Here is a 23383-nt window from a genome sequence, read left to right on the forward strand (position 1 = left end):
GTCTTTTTGAAGCTCTCGGCCACACCTCCGGTCTCAAAAAGTGTCAACTGTTAGAATCACGGCGAATAACCCTTGAGATATCATACTACCGAAAACAAGCGTGAATTCGCAATAGCTGCGACCAGATATGCGAATTTCCGAAATGCAGGATGACAGGGGCGGCCCACCCCACTACTCTGCCTCTGGCACCTTGCATTTCGAAATTCACCACCGCCCCCCTTTTAGCCGATTGGCATGAACGCAAACACACACCTTCACATACACACACTTGACCTCCATGACAAATTTCAGCTTCCTAGGGCGGAAACTGTGACCGCTAAAGGGTGCTGAACTTTTTGTGGACCATCCAGAGCGACCTAGAGCTGCTGGTCACATCTAAAAAAAATGTTAGGTAATTTGACAAGAAGGAGTTCTTGTGTGTGTGTTTTGAAGGGACTTTTTCCATTCTCCCCTTTGTGTTTTGTTTCCTTAAAATAGTGCAACAACGTATCGAGCATTACTAATAAAAAGTACCAAAGAGGATGGAGAGGAACCGTAAAAAGGAGAAAAAACAATGAGCGCAGAAAAAAGAAGAGAAAAGATCATAGTAGTACCTGGCATACTTTGTGAAGGAGTATTAAAAAAAAAAAAAAACATTCGTACACATTCGCACAATATATTCATATATATATATGCATATAAAACACCAAAAGAAAACGGAGGTTAGTTGCTGCCTGGCTTCCCTGGTTGAGGGGTATAGCAGACAGTGAGCGAGTGGTTTTGTTTAGGCTGTTAGGAGCTGTGGTGGAGCGAGCTGGCTGCTGGCTCAGGGGGGACGTCACCCCCAAAAGAGGGTGTTAGGGGTTGAGGGTGGGGGGTTAAGGTATAGAGAGGAGATGGGTGAAGGCATGGAGGGGGAAGGGGGATGGGTCTGTCCTTATGAGTAGGAGGAGGAGGAGTTCTGGCCCTCCTTGGAGCGCGCCTCCGCCTCCACGTCCTGGTCATCCTTGGTCTTGATGTCCTGGTACTCGTGTGTGCCGACAGCACCCTTCAGGTAGGCCCAGTTTGCCCCCAGGATCATCAGGTAGTGGATCTGAGGAGAAACCAGAGACAAGTGAGTAAAATGGGGTCCTTGAGATGTAGTCATATCGAATGGGGGTCCATGTTGTGATGTAGATCTATTTGGGCATTCTTGGTATGAAAAAGCTGGCAGACATGATGTCTGTACAGTACATAGACTACTGTATGCAATCCTGACAGTATGTAAACTGCACTGTACTGTACATTGTGGCACCATTGTAAAGTCAGCCATTTTCAATCATATCATGAAGTCAAGGCTGACATCACTCTGCACATTTCCAGTTAGCAATGCAAATGTCTGAATCACACACAGAAAGAGAGAATGAAAGACTAAATCAGTGTAGCCTAACATTCAACCATTTTCAATGTACTACAGACATTTATGGAAAAACATTGAACAGCTCAAAGGTACTGCACCCAACTTGGACAGGCTCCATCTGGGCCCTTCTTGATCTAACTTCTTTCTCTCTCTTTCTTAACCCTAGTACTGACCAGCTCCCTGTGCCATTCTGCTGCTTTGATCCTGTTTCCACTGTTTGCAGCCTGCAGACTAAGGTCAAAGGTCAGCCAGGCCTCATCAATCAATTAAAGCCAAAGTGTCGCCCACTAAGTCAACTGATTGGATGGAGCAATTGGCAAAGGCCCCATGTGATAGACTTGATGACCTTTGGCTCTACCTACAAGAGACACACTGGAGCTGCATCTCCATTTCCCTGGACACAAAACAAAGATGTCTGCCTCCCGGTTAGAGATGTAACGATAACCGGTTTTTAATGATAACCGTGATCAAATTCCTTACGATAACCATAACGTTTCAAATTTTCATTATCATTAAAACCATGGTACCGTGATTACCGTGTTACTATGATTACAGTGCTTTGAAAAACATGGTAAATAAATACTGTCCATCATCAACCAAAGTTGGCAACCGTCTCCCAGATGCATGCAATGATGACAATGATGATGTATTAGTACTTTTTGAGCATTTTCAGCACATTTTAACAAACCGTGATAATACTGATAACCGTGCTAATTTTGGTCACGATAATCGTGATGTGAAATTTTCATACTGTTACATCTCTACTCCCGGTACAGTAAAACACTGTAAAAAAAATAGTCTCTCTCACACACACACACATGCACGCACGCAGGCTACAGGGCAGAATTCCAGCCCATAGGATGACATGCTCACAAACATGAGAGGCAGGGTTACTATGGCGACCGATAAGCACGCCATGGCAACGTGCATATAATGTTCACCGCATTATCTGCGGCAGTGTGAAAAGCTTACCAATGCGATGACGGTAGCACCGGCGCCGGCAAACGCAACAATGTAGAGATGGTAGGACAGGTAGAACTGTGGATGAAAAGATACATTCTCTGTTAGTGAGGAGAGGAGAGGAGGAGAGAGGAGGGGAGAGCAGAGGAGAGGAGAAGAAAGTGGAGGAGAGAGGAGAAGAGAGGAGGAGAGGAGGAGAGAGGGGAGGAGAGTAGAAAAGATGAATGGAGCCGTCAGCCTGGTCTCACCTCACTGGTTTGGCAGATATCCTCCAGTGTGGCTCCGCAGGCTTTACCTGGTGTGGCGTTCCAGGAAACAACACCTGAGGACCAGAGAGACCAAAACCACTCAGGACTGATCTCACTCATCTGAGACCAGAAGACTCATTTCTACCAGTTGGCAGGAGGTTATGTTTTTTTGCCCGCTTGTCTGTCAGCAGGATATCTCAAAAAGTTATGGATTTGCACGAAACTTGGCAGAAAAGCAGGTTATGGGCCACCTTAGAAGTGATTAACTTGTCACGCCCACTGGCCAAAAGGGGGCGTGGCAATGTTCATTAACAAAAAGGTGCCTGACTTCCAAACGGATTCACGTAACACCATATAACTTTGTAGACAGGTAGGTCATGGGCCAAGGACAAACTGATTAACTTTCCACGCCCACTAACGAAAAGAGGGCGTGGCAATGACCATGGCCAATCACAAAAAGGTGCTTAACTTCCACACAGATTCACATAACACTACAAAACTTTGTACATAAGCAGGTCATGGGCCAACTTAGAACTGATTAACTTTCCATACCCACTGCCCAAAAGGAGGCATGGCAATGGGGGTAGCCAATCACAAAAAGGCCCCCTAGTTTTTTTTATTGCTGACCTTAATGATCTTTATAGAGTAACACTTAGTAATTCTGTTTATTCTTTTTATTATTTCTTAAATCCTACTACCACTGCTTCAACGGTATGCTGGACAGCGAGCATGACTTGTAACACTACATTAGGTGATGTCGGACTATCACACACAACACCACAGTCTGCCGAAAAAGGGACTAAGAATTGCACACATTAACATTAACAGTATTAGGAACAAAGTTGAGGATATTACAGAAATATTATTAGCTGATAATCTACACATACTGACCATCTCTGAAACACATTTGGACTCAACATTTCAAGACACAGAGTTAAGTATACAGGGGTACAACCTTTTCAGGAAGGACAGAAACAAATTTGGTGGAGGGGTAGCTTGTTATATCCAAGATCACATACCAGTAAAAATTAGGAAGGATCTAATGCATTGCAGTATTGAAGTATTATGGCTTCAAGTACACCCATCTCATTTAAAGCCAATTCTGGTAGGCTGCTGTTATAGACCACCAAGTTCAAAAAGTGAATATCTAGACAACATCTGTGATATGTTAGAGAACACCAGTACTCTAGGTCAAGAAACATATTTTTTGGGCGACATGAATATTGACTGGATGTCACAGAACTGCACCTTAAAGAACAAACTCTCAACTGTTACTGACACATCTGGGCTCTCTCAGGTCATGGAGAAACCTACCAGGATTTGTCAAAGGAATGGCACCATGACTTCAACATGTATAGATCACATATTCACCAACACACCACATTTCTGCTCAAAAGTATTATCTGTTCCGATAGGATGCAGTGATCATAATTTGATAATAATTGTTAGAAATACAAAAATAGCTAGGCCTGGTTCTAAAGTGATAATCAAACGATCATACAGAATGTTTAATGAAGAAAACTTTGTAAATGAGGTAAAGAACGTGTGTTGGTCAGAAGTGTTGTCTAGTACAAATCCTGATGAGGCTCTGTCAAAATTTGATGAAGTCCTCAGACCTGTGATCGATAAACACGCTCCACTAAAGGAGTTTATCGTCAAGCAGGTAAGAACACCGTGGTTGGATAAGGAGATCAAGAAACAAATGATTCAAAGAAATCTAGCAAAGAAAACAGCTGATTTTCAACATGCATACAAAGATGGGCACTCCACGCCGACAGCTATGACCCAGATGACGGATGACTGGTTAAGGGAAATTGATGATAAAAAAACTGTTGGTGCTGTTTTGCTGGACTTCTCAGCAGCATTTGACATCATAAATCATAAGTTATTACTGGAAAAAGTTGAATGTTATGGCTTTGATCAGTCTGCAGTATCTTGGTTTGAGAGCTATCTAACCAACAGGACACAGACTGTTTTTTTTTAATGGTAGCTATTCTGATGTCAGAACTGTAAAGTGTGGGGTGCCTCAAGGAAGTTATCTCGGACCCTTATTGTACAAAATATTTACAAATGATCTACCACTTGTCCTAGAAAAAGCGAACATAGCGATGTATGCAGATGACTCTACTATATACACGTCATCACTCAATATCTAACTCAACCAATGAGTTAGATATTGTTTTAAATGCAGAGTTACGTTTAGTGGCTGACTGGGTTGAAAGGAATGAACTAGTTCTCAATATTTCAAAAACTAAAAGTATGGTATTTGGCTCTAACCACACCATCTGTAAAGATCCAGTACTAAACCTTATATTAAAAAATGGAAGTATTAGTCAAGTGCATGAAACAAAACTGCTTGGTATTACCATAGATAATAGATTATCATGGACAACACATATAAATAAGATAACTGCGAAAATGGGAAGTGGGATCTCTGTCATTAGGAGATGCTCATCTTTTTTTAACACACAAAGCCACTAAACTTGTTACTCAAGCATTAATTCTGTCAAATCTGGACTACTGTCCAGCAATCTGGTCCAATGCCACACTTGATATGATTAGGAAACTACAAATGATACAAAACAGAGCTGCATGCATTGTACTCAATTGCAATTACATAACAAATGTTGTAACAATGCATAAAAGTCTTAACTGGTTATTTGTAAAAGATAGATTGCTTTACTCACTGCTGGTCTTTATTAGAAATATTTCTGTGACAAAAACTCCGGGCATTCTGTATCAAAATCTATCCTTCAGTAAGGACAAACATAATCACATCACTAGACATGCTACTGTGGGTAACTTCACTCTTCCTAAAGTAAGAACAAATGCTATGAAACGAATGGTCATGTATAGAGGTATGTTCGAATGGAACTTGCTCCCCAGAGACATCTCTAAAGAGAATGGTAAAACTAAATTTAAATTGTTACTGAAACAACATCTGTTATGTTAAAAACTGTTATTATGTTAAAAACTGCTGAACTGTTATAGTGCACTGATATTGTATGTCTGATAACATATACCTTATATGTTATATATTGCACTACTTAAGTTAGTGTACTTTTACTATTTTGTGTATTGTATTTTATGTATTACTGTACTTGCTATGTGATCAGACCCCAGGAAGAATAGCCGTAGCATCCTGCTGCGACTAATGGGGATCCTAATAAACTAAACTAAACTAAACTAAACAACGAGTACTAAAACTACTACTACTACTACTACAAATACAAACTACACAGACACTCGGTAGAGTACATACCTATGGTGTTACGTGAATCCGTTTGGAAGTTATCCGCCTTTTGTGATTGGCTATGTCAAAACATGCAATCAATCTCAGGCCAAATGAACAAGGCCCACTAAGTGTTTTCTTTTTCATTCTGACCACATATTTGCATATTTTGAAAAAACATTTCCTATTTTTCAGTTTGGGTACTTGACGTTCTGGATTATTAGGCACACCTGTTCTTAATTATTCATCACCAAAAAGAAAGAAAAGCAACTAACCTGTCTAACATTTACTTTGACAAATGTCCAAACAAAACACATTGGATGTTTTGGAGTTGCTGTCCTCACTGAGAGAGAATTTTCTTCATGTTATTGAGACTCTTTGAGAAGAAGGGATTTGTTTGTTGGTTGTGTGTTTGTTCCACTTCCACCACTGCAAACATTTAGCTTTACTTGATTTGATTTATTAAAAGGTGCCTGTTTAAGTAAATAAAAGAGCATGTTTGATTGACAAACCAAAGATACATCTGTGCTTTGCTTTTGTATTTGTGTGGTTGGAAAAGGCCAACGTGGTGCCCTGTCCTGCCCGGCTGGCACCACCACAACTACCAAGCTGGTGAATGTTGTTCTGCCCGGCTGACACCACCACAACTACCAAGCTGCTGAATGTTGTTCTGCCCGGCTGGCACCACCACAACTACCAAGCTGGTGAATGTTGTTCTGCCCGGCTGGCACCACCACAACTACCAAGCTGCTGAATGTTGTTCTGCCCGGCTGGCACCACCACAACTACCAAGCTGCTGAATGTTGTTCTGCCCGGCTGGCACCACCACAACTACCAAGCTGGTGAATGTTGTTCTGCCCGGCTGGCACCACCACAACTACCAAGCTGCTGAATGTTGTTCTGCCCGGCTGACACCACCACAACTACCAAGCTGGTGAATGTTGTTCTGCCCGGCTGGCACCACCACAACTACCAAGCTGGTGAATGTTGTTCTGCCCGGCTGACACCACCACAACTACCAAGCTGGTGAATGTTGTTCTGCCCGGCTGACACCACCACAACTACCAAGCTGGTGAATGTTGTTCTGCCCGGCTGGCACCACCACAACTACCAAGCTGGTGAATGTTGTTCTGCCCGGCTGACACCACCACAACTACCAAGCTGGTGAATGTTGTTCTGCCCGGCTGGCACCACCACAACTACCAAGCTGGTGAATGTTGTTCTGCCCGGCTGGCACCACCACAACTACCAAGCTGCTGAATGTTGTTCTGCCCGGCTGGCACCACCACAACTACCAAGCTGCTGAATGTTGTTCTGCCCGGCTGGCACCACCACAACTACCAAGCTGCTGAATGTTGTTCTGCCCGGCTGGCACCACCACAACTACCAAGCTGGTGAATGTCGTTCTGCCCGGCTGGCACCACCACAACTACCAAGCTGGTGAATGTTGTTAGTCATTTCAGCTCTGCCAGTAATTGGGGGTTAATGTTTTATACAGTATAGTACAGTATGGCTGCCAGAGAAGCATATGCGATCCTTGCTCCACTTTCTAAGCAGGCCAGCTGTCCTCCAAATATGGGTCACATATATTACTGTAGGCCATCATACACACAGATAGGATGATATGCAATCACAGCAGAGTGTTACTCCACTGTAATACCTGCATGATGAAGGATTTTCATGTGCAGATTCAATCAAGCTCTAAGTAATCTATTTCTATTTATGAATAATCGCTATCTTTATTTTATTTTTTACCTCTTCTTGTATAGAATATCACATTGTAATCCAACCTAAGCTAGGAGCCGGACACAAGAATGTAATTTTGTTTATACTGTATGAGGACTGTATCAGAATTACACACATTTCACACAAAATATGCAATGGAACTGCACATGGAAATGTGTTTTTGCTATTCCCTTTGAAAGATTTCCCCTTAACTTCTATAACCACCTTTTTGCAAGCAATTTTAAAGATAGCTTAATTGCTTTTTGTATTTAGCTGATGACACAAAGTAACCTGCTGTGTCAAGGCTCACAATCTATGTACTGTAGGTGTTTTTGTTTATGGTAATTATACTAATGTGTGAAAAATAATATCATAATGATCCTAAATGGAAAATCCATCCTAAAACACAAACTAAAACAGCTAGTGGCAATGTACCATGAATTTCTACCTCTGTCTATGTTATTGTTTGTTATTTTTCTCATTCGTTTTTTTTTTTAGGAATATCTCATTTTAAATTATCTTATACTGTTGTGATGTGATTATTCAGTATTTTCTCCTTTTCTCACTCACTTTCATGTCACCACCTTCTCTCCCTTTAGGTCATTTTACACTACAACAGACAGCACACAGGCAGAAACACTGAACTTATTATATTTTATTATCTTATTATAAACAAAATGTCAAAAATAACATCTCCACCCTCTTTGCTTTGTTCATATTCTTCAACTAAACCATAAATATCAAAATTTTAATCATACAGTATATATATATTTTTTATTGACACTGCAATTCCAATACAAAACAGCAGAGGGTGCTGCAGCACCTGCAGCACCCCCACTTCCCACGGCCCTGCCTGTGGATAACTGACTAAACATAGACGAACGTGATGGATATTTGCAGCATAGCTACAATGGAGTTTGATAGCAGAAAATGTTTCAGCGATCTAGAACATCAACGGTAAAGTGCAGGCTTTGATGTCCGTGAGAAATCACATGGAGATATCATCTTAGAAGAGGAGAGAGCGATTTCTCCACCGACAGCAGCCTCAATAGACCAGAAGGCAATGGAGCCAGAAGACATGCAGCATTTTGAGTAAGGGGAGATGTAAGAACTCACTAACTGAAGTAGAATTAGACGAGGGAGATTGAGGGAGAGTGGAGATAGCAAAAAAGGAAATTGCATACCGTACTGCCGGACGTCTACGCAGAGTTCGTCCAAGGTGATGTTGGTGGGAGACCTCATGGCGGCGCAGGTGTTCCACATGTTGAAGAAGAGGAAGACAGGGATCGCCGTGAAGCCGAAGATAGCGAGGAAGACCAGGGCCAAGATGTAGGTCAGGAACATGAACTAGAGGAGATCAGAGGGGAGGAGGAATGAGGAGGAACATTTATTTTTAATTCCCACGAATACTAAAATCAGCAGCGGAAAATGGGAGATTATCTATTTTATCACCACAATTCTCACACACACACACACACACACACACACACACACACACACACACACACACACACACACACACACAGTAGATCCTCACCAGGGGTCCTTCAGGCGGTCCTTCAAGGGGTCCCCAGCAAATTGATGAATTGTTAAACTACTACACCATTGGGCTATTTCATTTACAAGAATTGCACAGTTAGAGAATGACTGTTTTGATCATAGTTTCACTGTTCTCTCTCTACCTGTAATACAGATAGGGTCATTCCACACAAAATCTCATCAAATGGGGGTCTGTGGTGATCTGTGGCACCAATGTGAACTACATCATTGTGCTTGATATGAAAAAGGTTGAGAATAACCGAAGTAACTAATGTTACTGGACAGCTGCATAATTAGCATAATCAGGCTAGAAAGGGTTCTGCTCAAGGGCTCAACTGGGCTTGTGTGTGTGTGTGTGCGTGCGTGCGTGCGTGCGCACGCGCCTGCATGCGTGCACACCAGTGTAGGCATATGTCTATTTTCCTTATGTGTGTGTACAACAATGCATAGATACAGTATGCAGAGGTCTGTGAACACTTTGATTCTGTGTGTGTGTGTGTGTGTGTGTGTGTGTGTGTGTGTGTGTGTGATGGTGTGCGTACAGTCGAAAGACCGACACTGCACTATGACCCTTATCTCGGCTTGTGCACACAGCCTGGAGCTCTTTTCTTTTTTTTGCCTTTACTCTTTACTCATATTCATATTTTCAAGCCTTTAGAGACGTGTGCCAGCCCACACACTGCAAAATATTATCCACCAAAGTCATTTCATCCCACATAAGAGTCAAATCCAATTCTTCTTTAATCTCTCGAGACACACTTTGGACTTGCATCGAAAATCTGTCGGCAAGCTCAGTGAAAAGCCGACTAACAGAGCTCGTAGAGGGCAGGCTCGCATGCTGCGCTTTAGCCAATCAAAATGGAGTGGACGTGACCGAGAGTCAACCGAGTCAACCGGTGTGTAGTGGAAATTGCCATTTTCAGCGTGTAGCAACGAGCTAGTGTTGTCTCACAGCGGCGGAGGCATTTGAGATTGAGTGGAAAGGAAATCCATAATTGGTCAGAGCCGGTCGGTCAGAGTCAATGGCAGAGCTTGCAGGGAGCGGAAAGGGATTTTCTTCCGCTGCCGATGGAGCGGAAATCTCTGGCGGAGCCCCTTGAGTTCCGGTTATTCAGGCATTCAAACGAGCCTGCAGTGCCCCCAGAGGTTAGAGAAAAAATATATACTTTCTTTTTTAACTGTTGGGTTTCCAGATTGATTCTTCTTAACACATTGAGTGCCAGCGACGCCATATGGCGTCATTAGAAATTTACCGTAGGCTGCCAGCGACGCCAAATGGCGTCAGTAACTCCAAATTGTTTTTTTGACGGGGGGGTGTCGATCTAAGCTTCTTACATCGCCTCTTACAATATTGTAGCTATTGGAGGTCTATAACCTATTTTACAAACCCCATTAGGTGGCGACAGCACTCTCCTGATAAGAGAAAGTGGAACCAAACACACAGAAGAAGTCGCTGGGGAAAAAGGAAATTGCATCGCATCCGTCCGTATGCATCGACATGCATGAAGCCAAACGCCAGCTGTGCCCGCAGCAGCTGCATCCGCTGTCACAACTGAGCTCCTCCGTGTCCTTCTGCGACAGCACATTCACATAATCAGCCTTATTATTCTCAACTGGAAGCATTGTGGCCCGTGACAAACACACGCGGAACCAAAAAGCTGGATGTCGCGCACCATTCACTGTGTGTGCAGCAGCAGAGAGCCACCAGACACATAAGACACACCCAGGAGGAGGCGTGTGCAGTTGAGGGGGGGGGGGGGGGGGCACGCAGAGCACGCAGAGCAGCATACACTTCACCCAGACAGACCCAGACATCAGAAAATTAGCTTCAGAGTCAGTGATGTGCTTGAAATGTTTAATTTCACAAAAGGCTCATTATCTCAGCTCGTAGAAAAAAATGTCTGTTTTTGGTTCAATCAAGCTATCTTCTCCGGCTCATAACTAAAGAACGAAAAATGGGATCAATAAACTTTTTTTTGCAGGTGATAGAAGAGAGTCTCATCGTTATTTGTGCGTGTTCAGTGTTTACATAGTAATTATTAAAGAAATTATATGACTGTTTTAAAATGCATTGCGGCCTATGTGGCACAGCAAGCAACCTTTTGCCCAAGGGCCGTGGCACTCAAAGTGTTAAACAAGTGAAAGAAATCTGCCAACGGCAACGGGGAGATCATTTCATTTCAAAATAAATGTGATATCGACACAAATTAACAGCAGGCGCTTGGGAGACTCCACCCGCCATCCTGCCGAAAATGGAAAAATCTGCTTCACACACAAACACACACATGCACACACACGCACGCACGCACGCACGCACGCACGCACGCACGCACGCACACACACACACACACACACACACACACACACACACACACACACACACACACACACACACACACACACACACACACACACACACACAAACACACACAAGGGGCTCTATTCTCCCACAGGCCATCGGCGCTATTACGGGCCTTAACCGCAAAAAAACGTGCCTTGCGCCTGTTTTGGCAAGATAGCAATAGGCTTTAGGCTGCCAAATGCGCTTTAGGCCGAATGGGCGTGGCGCAGTCCCAAAGTGGGCGTGTCGGCGCTAAATACCAGCCTAGTGATATCTTGGGACCTGGCCTACATTTAGCGCTTTGCGCTTTTGAAAAGCAGGCCTATTCTCTGCCTTCACTGCTTCTTCTCTGTCACCCTTCTCTCTCTCTCTCTCTGAGTTCCCAGCATGCATTGTGTTTCTTCATTTCGCTACTAAATAGCCACCAAATGAGCCAAAATAGATATAAAAGGTAGTTCTAAATTAATGTGTAATGGTAACACAGCCTGCCATTGTCAACATTTCAATATTGGACCAAATAAAACATCGAAATGAAAACACCACCCTATGTGAAACATATATGTCCTCCTGGGCCTATATATACCCCTTGTCGAGTTAACGTGATTTAGAGAAGTAACAGCGGAACGCGCTTCGGAACGCGCTTCTAATGGCATCTGCTATACTGTGATGTCCCTCCAATAACTTGGCCCTATTTCACATTTAGTTTTACAATAAAAACACATTTATGCAATGACTTGACATAATGTAGGGTATATTTATGTGCATCATCCTTCCTGCAGCAGGCGAGAGAAAATGATATCTTTCTGGACAAACTTTCACCAATCTAATAGGCTATATTTTTCTAGCTGATGCATAGAACATTATTTTCACTTTGATCTTGCTATAGTGTAGCGTATTTACATGCTTGCAGTATTGAAACTGCAGTTAGATTGGTTTGAGAAGCATAATAATATGGAATAATAGCCTATAATGCAGACAGACAGACTGGATGAAGGGAGGGGGGGGGGGGGCAGAGCGTTTGGCTTTCGTCTGGTTTTGCGGGATCACTGGAATTGGAGCTAAAAAGGCAAGCGTGCGATTCGTTTATTGCACTTATCCAATGAGCATGACGGTGCATAATTTTACGCCTAAAAGGCGTGGTTGTAATGCTTTGGGCTGCATCTAGCGGCAGCACGACGATATCAAGTGCGCCTGTCCACGCCCACTGCTTTGATCTGCGCCTGCCGCTCGGCCTAGAAACTGCGCCGATGCAACGATAGGGGCCATAGTGTAGTGTTTACTCTAGTGTACTTGGATTTTGTTTGTTTGGCTCATGTCCTGTCTGCTAACATGGAGGATGGGGGGTTCTGGCCTATACTGGGACCAGGCACAAGGGGGCAATTGAGATGTTTTGGCTTCACTTTTAGGGAGCTGTCATGACGTCCATATTCACTCTCCAATTGTGATCGGATCACCCAAGACGCATGTTAATAACAGGTCTGAAGAGGGCCTGTGTGTGTGTGTGTGTGTGTGTGTGTGTGTGTGTGCACGTGCATGCGTGTGTGTGTGTGGACATACGAAGGCGGTGATGCAGCGTCCGCAGGCGGTGGTCTTGAAGTCGCTCTGCAGCTCCTTCTTGACGGCGCTGGTGGTGTAGAAGCCCTCGGCCAGCAGGACGATGGCGTAGACGAAGAAGAACGAGGCGATGCCATAGATGATGTACTGGAGGATCTGAATCCTGCACACACACACACACACACACACACACACACACACACACACACACACACACACACACACACACACACACACACACACCCGCAGGAAGAGACAATATTTCAGCAAGATTGAACCTTTAACAAGTGCACACACACAAAAACAAATATTTGAAACAAATGCAGATTTATGTGTATCATGTGTAACATTTTTCAGTTTGACCACAGTGCATTTATGAGCTTATCCACAGGATGTTTTGAAAGGGTTTCTTCAGCCCAAAGGTTGTAGAAATATCTCATCTTATAGCGGAACATGTGATGATCCTCCCTCATTTTTACAACATAGAAATCCCCATAAATTAGATAAATACATGTAGATATCCAGAAATGCTGTAATGTGAGTTCAGTAAGCCTCACACAGCTCGCTCATCTTTAAAGGAATAGTTCGCCCGAAAATGAAAATTCCGCCATCTTCTGCTCACCGTCATGCCAAATGAAACACAGGTGAAATGTGTTAGTCCATAGAACACACAGGGAGGTTGGCAGCACAACTTCGTAGCAGCTTCTCCACTACAACTGAAGTCAACGGGGACCTGTTCTTTAGAGTTCCAAAACTAAAACAGCCAAACCATCACACTGTGAAAAGAAAGACCTACACACCATTCTTTGTTGCAAATCAATCAGCTGTAGTTATGATTTGCACTAAATGGTGGTGTAAATATAGGTCTGTTTGGAACTCTGAAGAACTGGTCCCCACTGACTTCAGTTGTTTTGGAGAAGGCTGCTATGGAGCTGTGCATGCAACCTCCCTACAAACTTCACCTGTGTTTCAACTGGCATGAGGGGGAGGAGATGATGACAGAATTATAATTTTTGAGTGAACTGTTCCTTTAACAACCCAGCCGCTCCAAAGAGACGAGAGAGAAAAAGACGTTCGTGAGTCCAGCATTCTCACAACGCAGCGCTGCTTAGGAGTTTTGATTTATTGATAGAGAAGTGTCCATAAGTTGAGCAAAAAACAGCATCTCAATTAGTGAAGATGGAACACGTTTTTTGATTTAGACAAATAAAACGGGTGTATTTTTTTTTACCAAAAAAAGCTTTGACAGGCCGTCCCCACGCCCCTGACACTTACACCGTGGTGAGGGTGGCATGGTCGCTGGTCACCCTGGAGAAGTGGTTCTCCAGCATGGTCAGGGTGCCGGTCAGCGCCACGTGGCCGCACCCACAGAACAGAGCCACGCCCGACAAGCACAGGATGGTGGCCACCAGGGAGGCGTAGGGCACCCCGCCCAGACACTTGATGCAGCACTCAAAGCATCCTGCAGGGGGAGGCAGAGAGAGGGGAATTAACCACACAAGGCATCTGTTGTTTTTGCTTTGCTTTCATTTGAGCTGCGGTGGCCCCCACAGCTGGAAAACTGAGAAGACAATGCATCAGCTGGCCTTACTGCTCAGCCAGCTGGAGTGGAACTGCATCATGATGACAAAAGAAAGAAAGAACAAAGAAGCAGGGAGAAGTCAGTCATGAACGCTCGCTCCTTATGCAGTGCAGATTTGAAAGCAGATGATTGGTGCATGTAAAACCAGTCTTATATTTTAAATGTGAAGGAGGAGCAAGGTGGACTGAAGACAGGGATTCTTGATGCTTGATAAAAAGGTTCCGATATGAAAAAAAATCACAATCTTGACCAAAATTACCTCAATACATACAATATTATCTTGATAATTGAAAAGACAACACTGTAATACTGATTTCAGTTACTGATTCCAAGACATTTGACTATTTTATTTAAAAAAACAACCAAAGTGATAAAAAATGTATTTAGCTCATAGAAACTGTAAGGAAGGAGGGACAGTTACAACCCAAATAAAAACCCAAATAACAACATCTAAACTAAATAAAGTCCCAAATAAAGAACTGACCTAGATCAACTTTAACTCATTTCAGCAACATGAATATAACAAAGACAGATGGGAGCAGTTATCGTGGCACTGTCATAACCATTATTGTTTATTACAGCTATATATATTATTACTAGTTATGTCCCATCTCTAGTGTGTACAACAACCCCCCACCCCATTTCTGTTTCATTAAATGTGTTCAATCGAAACCCTACCGCTATATGGAAGTTAAGAAGAAAACTGTTAAGAAGAATTAAGTCTATTCACCATATGTAGCCCCACCCACTTGACCCATTGTGTCATGACTTCCTGTTCAAAACTGTTTTACCTGCTCAAACTAATCTGACTCACCTGGTCAAACCTAGTTGGACTCACATATGCGTCAGACTAGGTTTATGAGTCACAGGTAGTGTAAACACAATCAGAACTTCGGATTGTGTTTACATTTCCTGTTAGTCTCTCAAGCCACAAGCCAGACTCTTCTACATAAGGTGAATAAGAGAGGAACAAGATGTCAGCCGTGTCAAGCATCTAATCATAGCAGCTCTCTCAGTTAGAGCGCGCACTCTTTCAGCTCTGCTGGGGAGTGCTGAATATTACATGTCACACATCCAAACCATCTCTCCACCCTCCCTCCCTCTGCCTCCCTTTTGTCTGTAAAGATACATTTGAAAACGATGTTTATTTTTTCCTTTTGCCAGATTGCATGAATAACCCATGATCTAATTCTAAATAAATTATTTCAAAATACTGTAGATGACTTGAGCACCTTTTTAGGGCACGGCCGGGGATTAGTGACAAGGAGGAAGTGGCGCTTGTTACAAGTCGAACCCCGCCGGATACCTCTTTTTCTTCTCTGGTTTTAATCAGGTATAGGTAGAAAATTAGACTATAAGCCTGACTTGTGCTACTCATTGTACTGCTGTCATGCTTAATTTAGCATGGGCTTCAATACAATAAAATAATAATAATAATGGTTTCCATCTTTATATCGTGTCTCTCATTTCTTCACAAAGTGAAAGAATGATGATGAACGATCAAAATGTATCCCTTGTGTTCAAGCAATTTCTGCTGAACGATGGTGATGACCAATGATGAAATAAAATGTCTTTCCATTTAACCGTGGCGGCGCGTGAAGCTTCCCAGTGAGTCATGAGCTTTGGTCTGTGTGTGATTTATTTATTTATTTTGGCTTTGTGTGGTGGCGATGTGCGCTGGATGGATCCTCCCAAAGAGGCAGGCAGCTCCCATCACAGTCAAGAGGATGAAAGAAGGAAAAGGACAGGGGAAAAACACACATTGCGAGCGCTACAACAGTTGCATCTTATATAACGGGCGGTAAAAATAGCTCTGGCTCCAGCAAAGCAGGAAGTTACTTCAATAAAAAATAAAAAAGAATTGTGTGTGCCACTTTGCTGTTTCCATGACAACCTGCTCCAATTGGCAACTCTGAAGCATCATTATTTCATGTTAAGACATTTATTTTAAATATAAATGCCCGTTATTTTACTAGTAAAGCCTTGAAAGCCTTGGAAAGAAAATGAGTGACCACAACACATGCACATAGTTGCACACATTCTGCAGAACAGTAGATTGAGACTAGCTGTTAAGATTACACACACACACACATGGTGCCAGTAAAGGTTTTGTGTTGTATATTTAAGCAATATATCACGAGAGCAAGTGTGTTGTGGTGAATATATCCCGCTGATAAGCTGTTATCCCACGAGGCCGCAGGCCGAGTGGGATAACAGCTTATCAGCGGGATATATTCACCACAACACCACGCAGCTCGAGTGCTATATTGCTTTTATAAAACGGTTTCCAAGTATAATAATATAATAATAATAATACTATAAGTCCGACTGGCATTTTATTCTGATAGAGTCAGTTGAAACACTACTGTAAGGCGGGACCTCTAGCAAGAAGATAGACGTGCGGGTGATTTGATTGGATCGTTCTGGAGACTGAAGTCGACATTGGCCAATCCTGGCGCTTGCTGAGAGCTTTTGCAAAGCCCCACACCAGAGCCATATGCCGACACCAAGTAACGTTACGTCTTATTTAGAAATGCGGGGTTAAGAGTGAGGGCGCGCGAGAGAGGGGTTAAGACATTAGCCCGCGTCTATTCTTGTACAAAACATCATTTTCTGCGAAGTATTAGTAAAGTTATAAGCGAAGATCGATTCACAAGGATCTGAAAGCTGTCTCCGCCATTTTGTTTTTGAGGTACTTTTAGTAAGAGAGTTGCGCCATCATGCGTCCATAATGACTCATTGTAAGGACTAGTGACCCTCCATACAGCAGATCAGGAGAAAGCTGTTTGGCTCGAGCGCAGCGCTGCTTTTTAGTAAGAGAGTTGCCATGGCAACCAATAACCCATGGCCATGGGTTATTGAACTCGGTTACTGGAATTATACAATGGCTGTGAACCAATCAGATTGCTTGATTTGAGAGAGCCGTTTTATAAATAGGCTATATATGGCGAAGGATCTTGTGATACATGAGATTGACTCAAACCTGGTGATAAGTCACACAGGCAGGAGTTGAGACTGTGTCAGTTTGCATCAAGCTCAAACTAAATCAATAGCTTCTGACAGCCGATGAGACGGAGAGATCTTAAGTGATATCTGTCCAGATAAAGCATCTCAGCTTACACACTACACTACACTACCAGTGTTGGGGGTAGTAACTCATTACAACATATATGTCATATATTACTTTTAGCAGTAACTCAGTAATATAACTTATTACCAATATGATTTGAGTAATACAACATAAGATACAAATTGAGTTAAAAATTTTTTTAATCAAAGCACATTTTAAATAAAGATGCAATCATTTCCTAATCAAATTGTGTGCTTTTATGCAAATAACCACTATAGAGGAAAAGGATAACATTTAGAATTTTGGACAGTTTACACTAACTTCAAGACAGTTGAAATTATTTTTCGGGATGTTCCAGGGCGACGATGTCATTGTGCTACTGCTGTTTTTTTTTAAGTAATGCAAAAGTAGTGTAATAAGTAGGGATGCACCGATATGAAAATTTTGGCCGATGCCGATAACCGATATTAACATTGCTGTTATGGCCGATAACCGATATTTACCGATGTCGATATGACCTGTATAAAACCACATTTTTATGATCATCACATTTTGTACATACGGAAAAACACATGTTAACACTGAATTTGAAAAAGTTATGCATTTCTTTATTTGCAAAGCCTTTGGAAAAGCCCATAAATCATAGATTTACTGCATTATTTCATATCAATGTGAAGAATTTGGCTGATAATGATAACCGATATTAACAGTGCAACATCTGACCGATACCGATATGACCGATATGTTAAAAAATGACCAACATCGGCCGATACCGATATGATTGCCGATATATTGTGCATCCCTAGTAATAAGTAACGAGCTACTCTACACAGACAGTAATATTGTAAAGTAACTTATTACTTTCAAATGAAAGTAACTAGTAATATGTAGTATATTACATTTTGAAAGTAACTTGCCCAACACTGTACACTACACTACACTACACTACACACACTACACTACACTACACACACTACACTACACACACTACTCTACACTACACACACTACTCTACACTACACTACACTACATTACACTGAGCTTTTCTAAGCTCGGTTTGGGAGACACCATGAAAACAACGTCATCAGACAAAAATCCTAACCAAAACACAACAATAATAATGATATCCATTTATTTTTCAAAAGAAAAACTACTTCCAGTCATTTTGTGAATTGCACAACAGCCACTGTGCAAAGCAGCACAGCTGACATCGACCGGCTTCAAAGAGCAGATTGATTTCTGCCCCCTGACGGGTGACGCATCACTGGTGCACTTGGTAGGATATTGGTGCTGTCGGGTGAAAACCTCGCAACTCACAACAGTCACATGACATCGTGACGCACCTTGGGTTTGAGTATTTCCCGCTTCATTTTTCCCAATCACGTATGCTAGCTGTACGTTGCCAGCTCCGGGACACGGGACCCAGCATCCCTGTAGTATGCCATCAAGGAGCAGCCAGGGCAAGGCCGCGCAGCGTCCGAGCTGCAGGGCGGGCGAGGCCGCGCAGTGGGCGAGCCTAGGAATTGAGCACGTAGCCAACCGTTCCGATGCCAACCGTTCCGATTTCTAGTAATAATAATGAGCTGTGGTTACCATTAGGGTCCTTTTTGTAGTTCACCCTAAAGGACTATGCTCCTCAATAGGTTGAGGGGAAAAAATCTACGACTTTTTCTTTTAAACCCTTTCAAAACCTATTAGATAAATTAAAAATACCTGGTGGTCAAGTGAAAAAGGCTGCTTTTCTTAGTTTCTGAAAAGATACGGTTTTTGCACAACAGCACGTTATCTGCACGCTCTGAAGGAATAACATTTTTGTGTATTTTAAATGCCTGTTATTTTTGGTCTTCTAACCTCTTTGCACACACTTGAGCGAATCAAAGCCAAGAGCTGAATCTACGATGCAACTGTTCCCCTCTTGTGTGCAGCTGATGAAGACTCATTGGTTGTGTAACGGAGCGGAGGCCCGTTGCATAATACATCCAAATCCTATTCATGTTAATGAAGGAGCGAGGCTGGGGAGAGGTGGGGCTGTTACGGCCCTGAGCCCAGAAACAGGCCAGGCCACCGGGGGCGCACATGGACTCACCGGTCCATTTGTGACAACCGGGGGACTGACTGGGAGGAGGAGCCTCAATGACACTCTATACTGTGAAGCAAGTTCCAAGGTCCATGTCATTAGTATTTTAGTCTTGAAAGTGACTCAAATAGACCAAGCGGGTGTGATGATCCCACTTGTTTCAAATGCAAATGAAGAATCTCCTGATCCAAGACGTGACGTCATCTTGATACCAGCGGAGTGGTGCAGCTTATTTCAAGGTATTCATAGTACTCCTGTGACGTCACATGCATTGCCCTACCACTATACACACAGGTCATTGGCTGCAGCTGGCATTTGATTACAATCATTATTTTCAACACGTGTGGGGATGGAACAGAGCAAATAGAGTTGTCAAAGGAAGTCCTTGAAACAGCACCAGAAACAAGCTAAATCCAAGCGTAAATAACTTGTTGAGACAGATATTTACTTGCAGTGCAGTCTGTCCTGCCCCAGCTTCATGAGGTCCCTCCCTGGTGTTAAACAGTGAACAGACCCCTCGTCCGTCCGGCCGGCCCGCGGCGACGCCCGCCGACTGTTTGTCAGCCGCAGTTTAAAAGTGCGCTAATGGGAAACAGACAGGCTGCAGCGGTCAGCCCTGACCGGCCCTAATGGAAATCAATGGGCTATTCATTAGAGCAGAATTTAGGGGACACAGTGAGTCTGGCCCAGCGCTCTCACTCCCCCTCGCTACCTCTCTCTCTCTCTCTGTCTCTCTGTCTCTCTCTCTCTCTCAGGTGAAATATGACTGCAAGGCCACAATAAACGTACAGGGGGGACAGCCGGGGTTCATTGGCGCGACCCTGGGCAGTACGTCATGCTCTCGCTACGATGCTGTATCCTGTTACACACTCAGACCCAGGAGCTGATAGGTTACGACACGTTTCAGCTTTTTTCAGATTCCCCCCCGTTTTCTCCCCAATTGTACTTGTCCAGTTCCCTGCTAGGGTGTCCCGGTCGTTGCTCCACCCCCTCTGCCAATCTGGGCAGAGTTGTAGAGTAGCACGTGCTTCCTCTGATACATGTGTACAGTACACGTCGCCTCTTGTCACCTGACAGCGAGGAGTTTCACCGGCAGGATGTAGCACGTGGGACGATCACGATATTGTCTCCAGTTCCCCTCCCCCCCGAACAGGCCCCCGGACTGAGCTCGTGCAGCGACCAGAACACATACCCTTAATTCGGCTTCCCAGACATGGTCATTTGTGCCCTTATGGACGTCTGACCAAGACGGAGGTAACATGGGGGTTCAAACCTGCGACCCTTATGTTGATAGGCAGGGAACCTACCCGGATGCCCGACACTGTTTCACAACCCAGATCCAGGGATTGTGCAGGTGTTCATTTGCATTAGTTCTAATATAAAGTTCTAATATAATCTCTTATTTTGTATTTTTAGGCTGCCTGGTGAAGGTGGCACTACTGATACTGCTGCTTTCCAACATGGAAGAACATTTGGGAAATGTTGAATAGCCACTGAGAGATGAGAGATGAGGGCTGCAATTAAGGATGAACTTCCCTTGCCTTAACGTCTGTTTGAACAAAAGCAGAGATGTGATTGGAGCAGAAAGGGAGAAGCTCCTCTGCTGAAAGGAGGGTTTCAACTGATCTCAAGCAGCGATGGTGGGAGAGACTCTGAAGAGATTCCTGCTCTTTCTCTTTTCTCTCTTTTCTGCCGGTGAAAAAGAGGCGAGAGTTTTCCTGATGGCGAACTCAGCAGACACTTCAGCACACACACACACACACACACACACACACACACACACACACACACACACACACACACACACACACACACACACACACACACACACACACACACACACACACACACACACACACACACACACACACACACACACACACACACACACACACACACACACACACACACACACACACACACACACACACACTTCCAGCACAGCAAGATTCAGCTGTCAAGACACTCAGCCCACCGCTCAGTGATGCCAGGCCAGGAGAGAGAGAGAGAAAGAGCAAGAGAGAGAGAGAGGATGAAGAGAAAGGAGTGATGAAGATTGTAAATTAGATGGAGAGAAAAAGACAGAAGGATGGAGGGAAGGAGAGAGAGAGTGTGAGGGAGGACAGGAAAAACCAACATGAGGGTTGCAGGTTCAAGCCCCCGTGTTGCAGTACAGTTTGTTTGTTTTTGTCGTTGAAAAACACATAGGTGTTTGTTTAGTCCGGGTCGACTGCCACCGTTTAGAAAGCGCTTTGATTGACGTTACATCACTCTACATTTGTGTGTGTGTGTGTGTGTATGTGTGTATGTGTGTGTGTGTGTGTGTGTGTGTGTGTGTGAATGTCTGTGTGAAGAGTGAAATATATGTGTGAAAAGTGAAATGTGTGTGTGTGTGTGTGTGTGTGTGTGTGTGTGTGTGTATGTGTGTGTGTGTGTGTGTGAGTGAGAGAGCGAGAGAGAAGAGAGTGAAGCGGCTGCGAAGGACTACGCTACCACTGAACTGGGTCGTGGGTAACACGTTGCCATGGCAACTGCTATTTGCCGGCCCTGGGGCCAAGAACTGCTCTTCGCTTACACACTCTCTTCTTCTTCTTCTTCTTTGCTCGCTCTGCCTATTTCTTCTTCTTCTTCTTCTTCTCTCGCTCCCCTTTGTTTCTCTGCTCTCTCTGCATGAATCGATGTCTCTCTCTCTTCCCCTCCATTCACCTCTACCTCTTTCACTCTCTCATCACTCTCTTGCATTTCAGGACATAGCGTGTGGGAGGATTACGCTATTCCCCCAGTTCTCCTCCCCCCGAACATAGGCGCCCGACCAACCAGAGGAGGCACTAGTGACCAGGACACATACCCTTAATCCGGCTTCCCACCTGCAGACACGGCCAATTGTGGCTTTATGGACACCTGCCTAAGTCGGAGGTAACAGAGGGGCTCAAACCTGCGACCCTCGTGTTGGTAGGCAGGGAATCTACCGCTGCACTACCCAGGTTCTGAGATTTCTGAATGTGAATAATTAGGAGGTGAGGAGGCCAGAGGGCAAAGACTCTATTTATATCTTCCACTAATGATGATGTTTCGCTGGAACTGGGTCAAACATAAATTCTACTGTTTAACATCAGCAAGACAGAAAGAGTGAGAGAAGAGGCAGAGCAAGAACAAGATGGAGAGAGAGAGAGAGAGAGAGAGAGAGAGAGAGAGAGAGAGAGAGAGAGAGAGAGACTGAGACCTGTTGAAATCTTTGTTACTCTACCAAAGGGGATTTTGTAACTCACACGCTGACATTATGCAACATATCATATCAATGTGCACATGATTCAAGGCCTCTCATTGGACCAGATAATATGTGAGGGGCTCTTTGATTGGATGTCATGATGTAAACATATGATGTAGTAGAGCAAACTTTGTAACCAATCACTGTTTGTGGTTATTAAAGACGAGATGAACCCAACGGGGCCCAAGTGGCGCGTGGGTCGGAGTCACGTTTCAGACTGAAAAACTAAACTTGTCTGAGGTTGAAAGGCGGGCCATAGTAGCATGTCGATGATTTGATTTGACAATTTTGGGGACTGGCTTTGGCTTTGGCCAATCCTGGCATGTTCCGCCCACAAATCGAGTGGGATTCAGCGTGTTGTGCGAGTGGGATCCGCAGAGTACCAGGCAGCCAGCTGCTTGTGTGTGGA

The 23383-nt window shown here is 43.8% G+C and overlaps 1 protein-coding gene across 1 annotated transcript in view; it reads right to left on the reverse strand.

Annotated features, from left to right (window-relative positions):
• Nucleotides 1-814: 814 nt before the first annotated feature.
• The window catches only part of LOC310774031 (neuronal membrane glycoprotein M6-b-like), a 47459-nt gene continuing 24890 nt past the window's right edge, over nucleotides 815-23383 (reverse strand). The window contains exons 2-7 of the mRNA XM_083634092.1: nucleotides 14253-14439; nucleotides 12981-13140; nucleotides 8728-8890; nucleotides 2587-2660; nucleotides 2351-2416; nucleotides 815-1072 (exon numbers count right to left, since the gene is read on the reverse strand). Coding sequence (XP_083490218.1) covers nucleotides 917-1072; nucleotides 2351-2416; nucleotides 2587-2660; nucleotides 8728-8890; nucleotides 12981-13140; nucleotides 14253-14439 — 806 coding nt within the window. The 3' untranslated portion in view covers nucleotides 815-916. The remainder of the gene's footprint in view (nucleotides 1073-2350; nucleotides 2417-2586; nucleotides 2661-8727; nucleotides 8891-12980; nucleotides 13141-14252; nucleotides 14440-23383) is intronic.

The sequence above is a fragment of the Poromitra crassiceps genome (genome assembly GCF_964638095.1).
Source record: "Poromitra crassiceps genome assembly, chromosome: 3".
Taxonomy (NCBI): Eukaryota; Metazoa; Chordata; class Actinopteri; order Beryciformes; family Melamphaidae; genus Poromitra; species Poromitra crassiceps.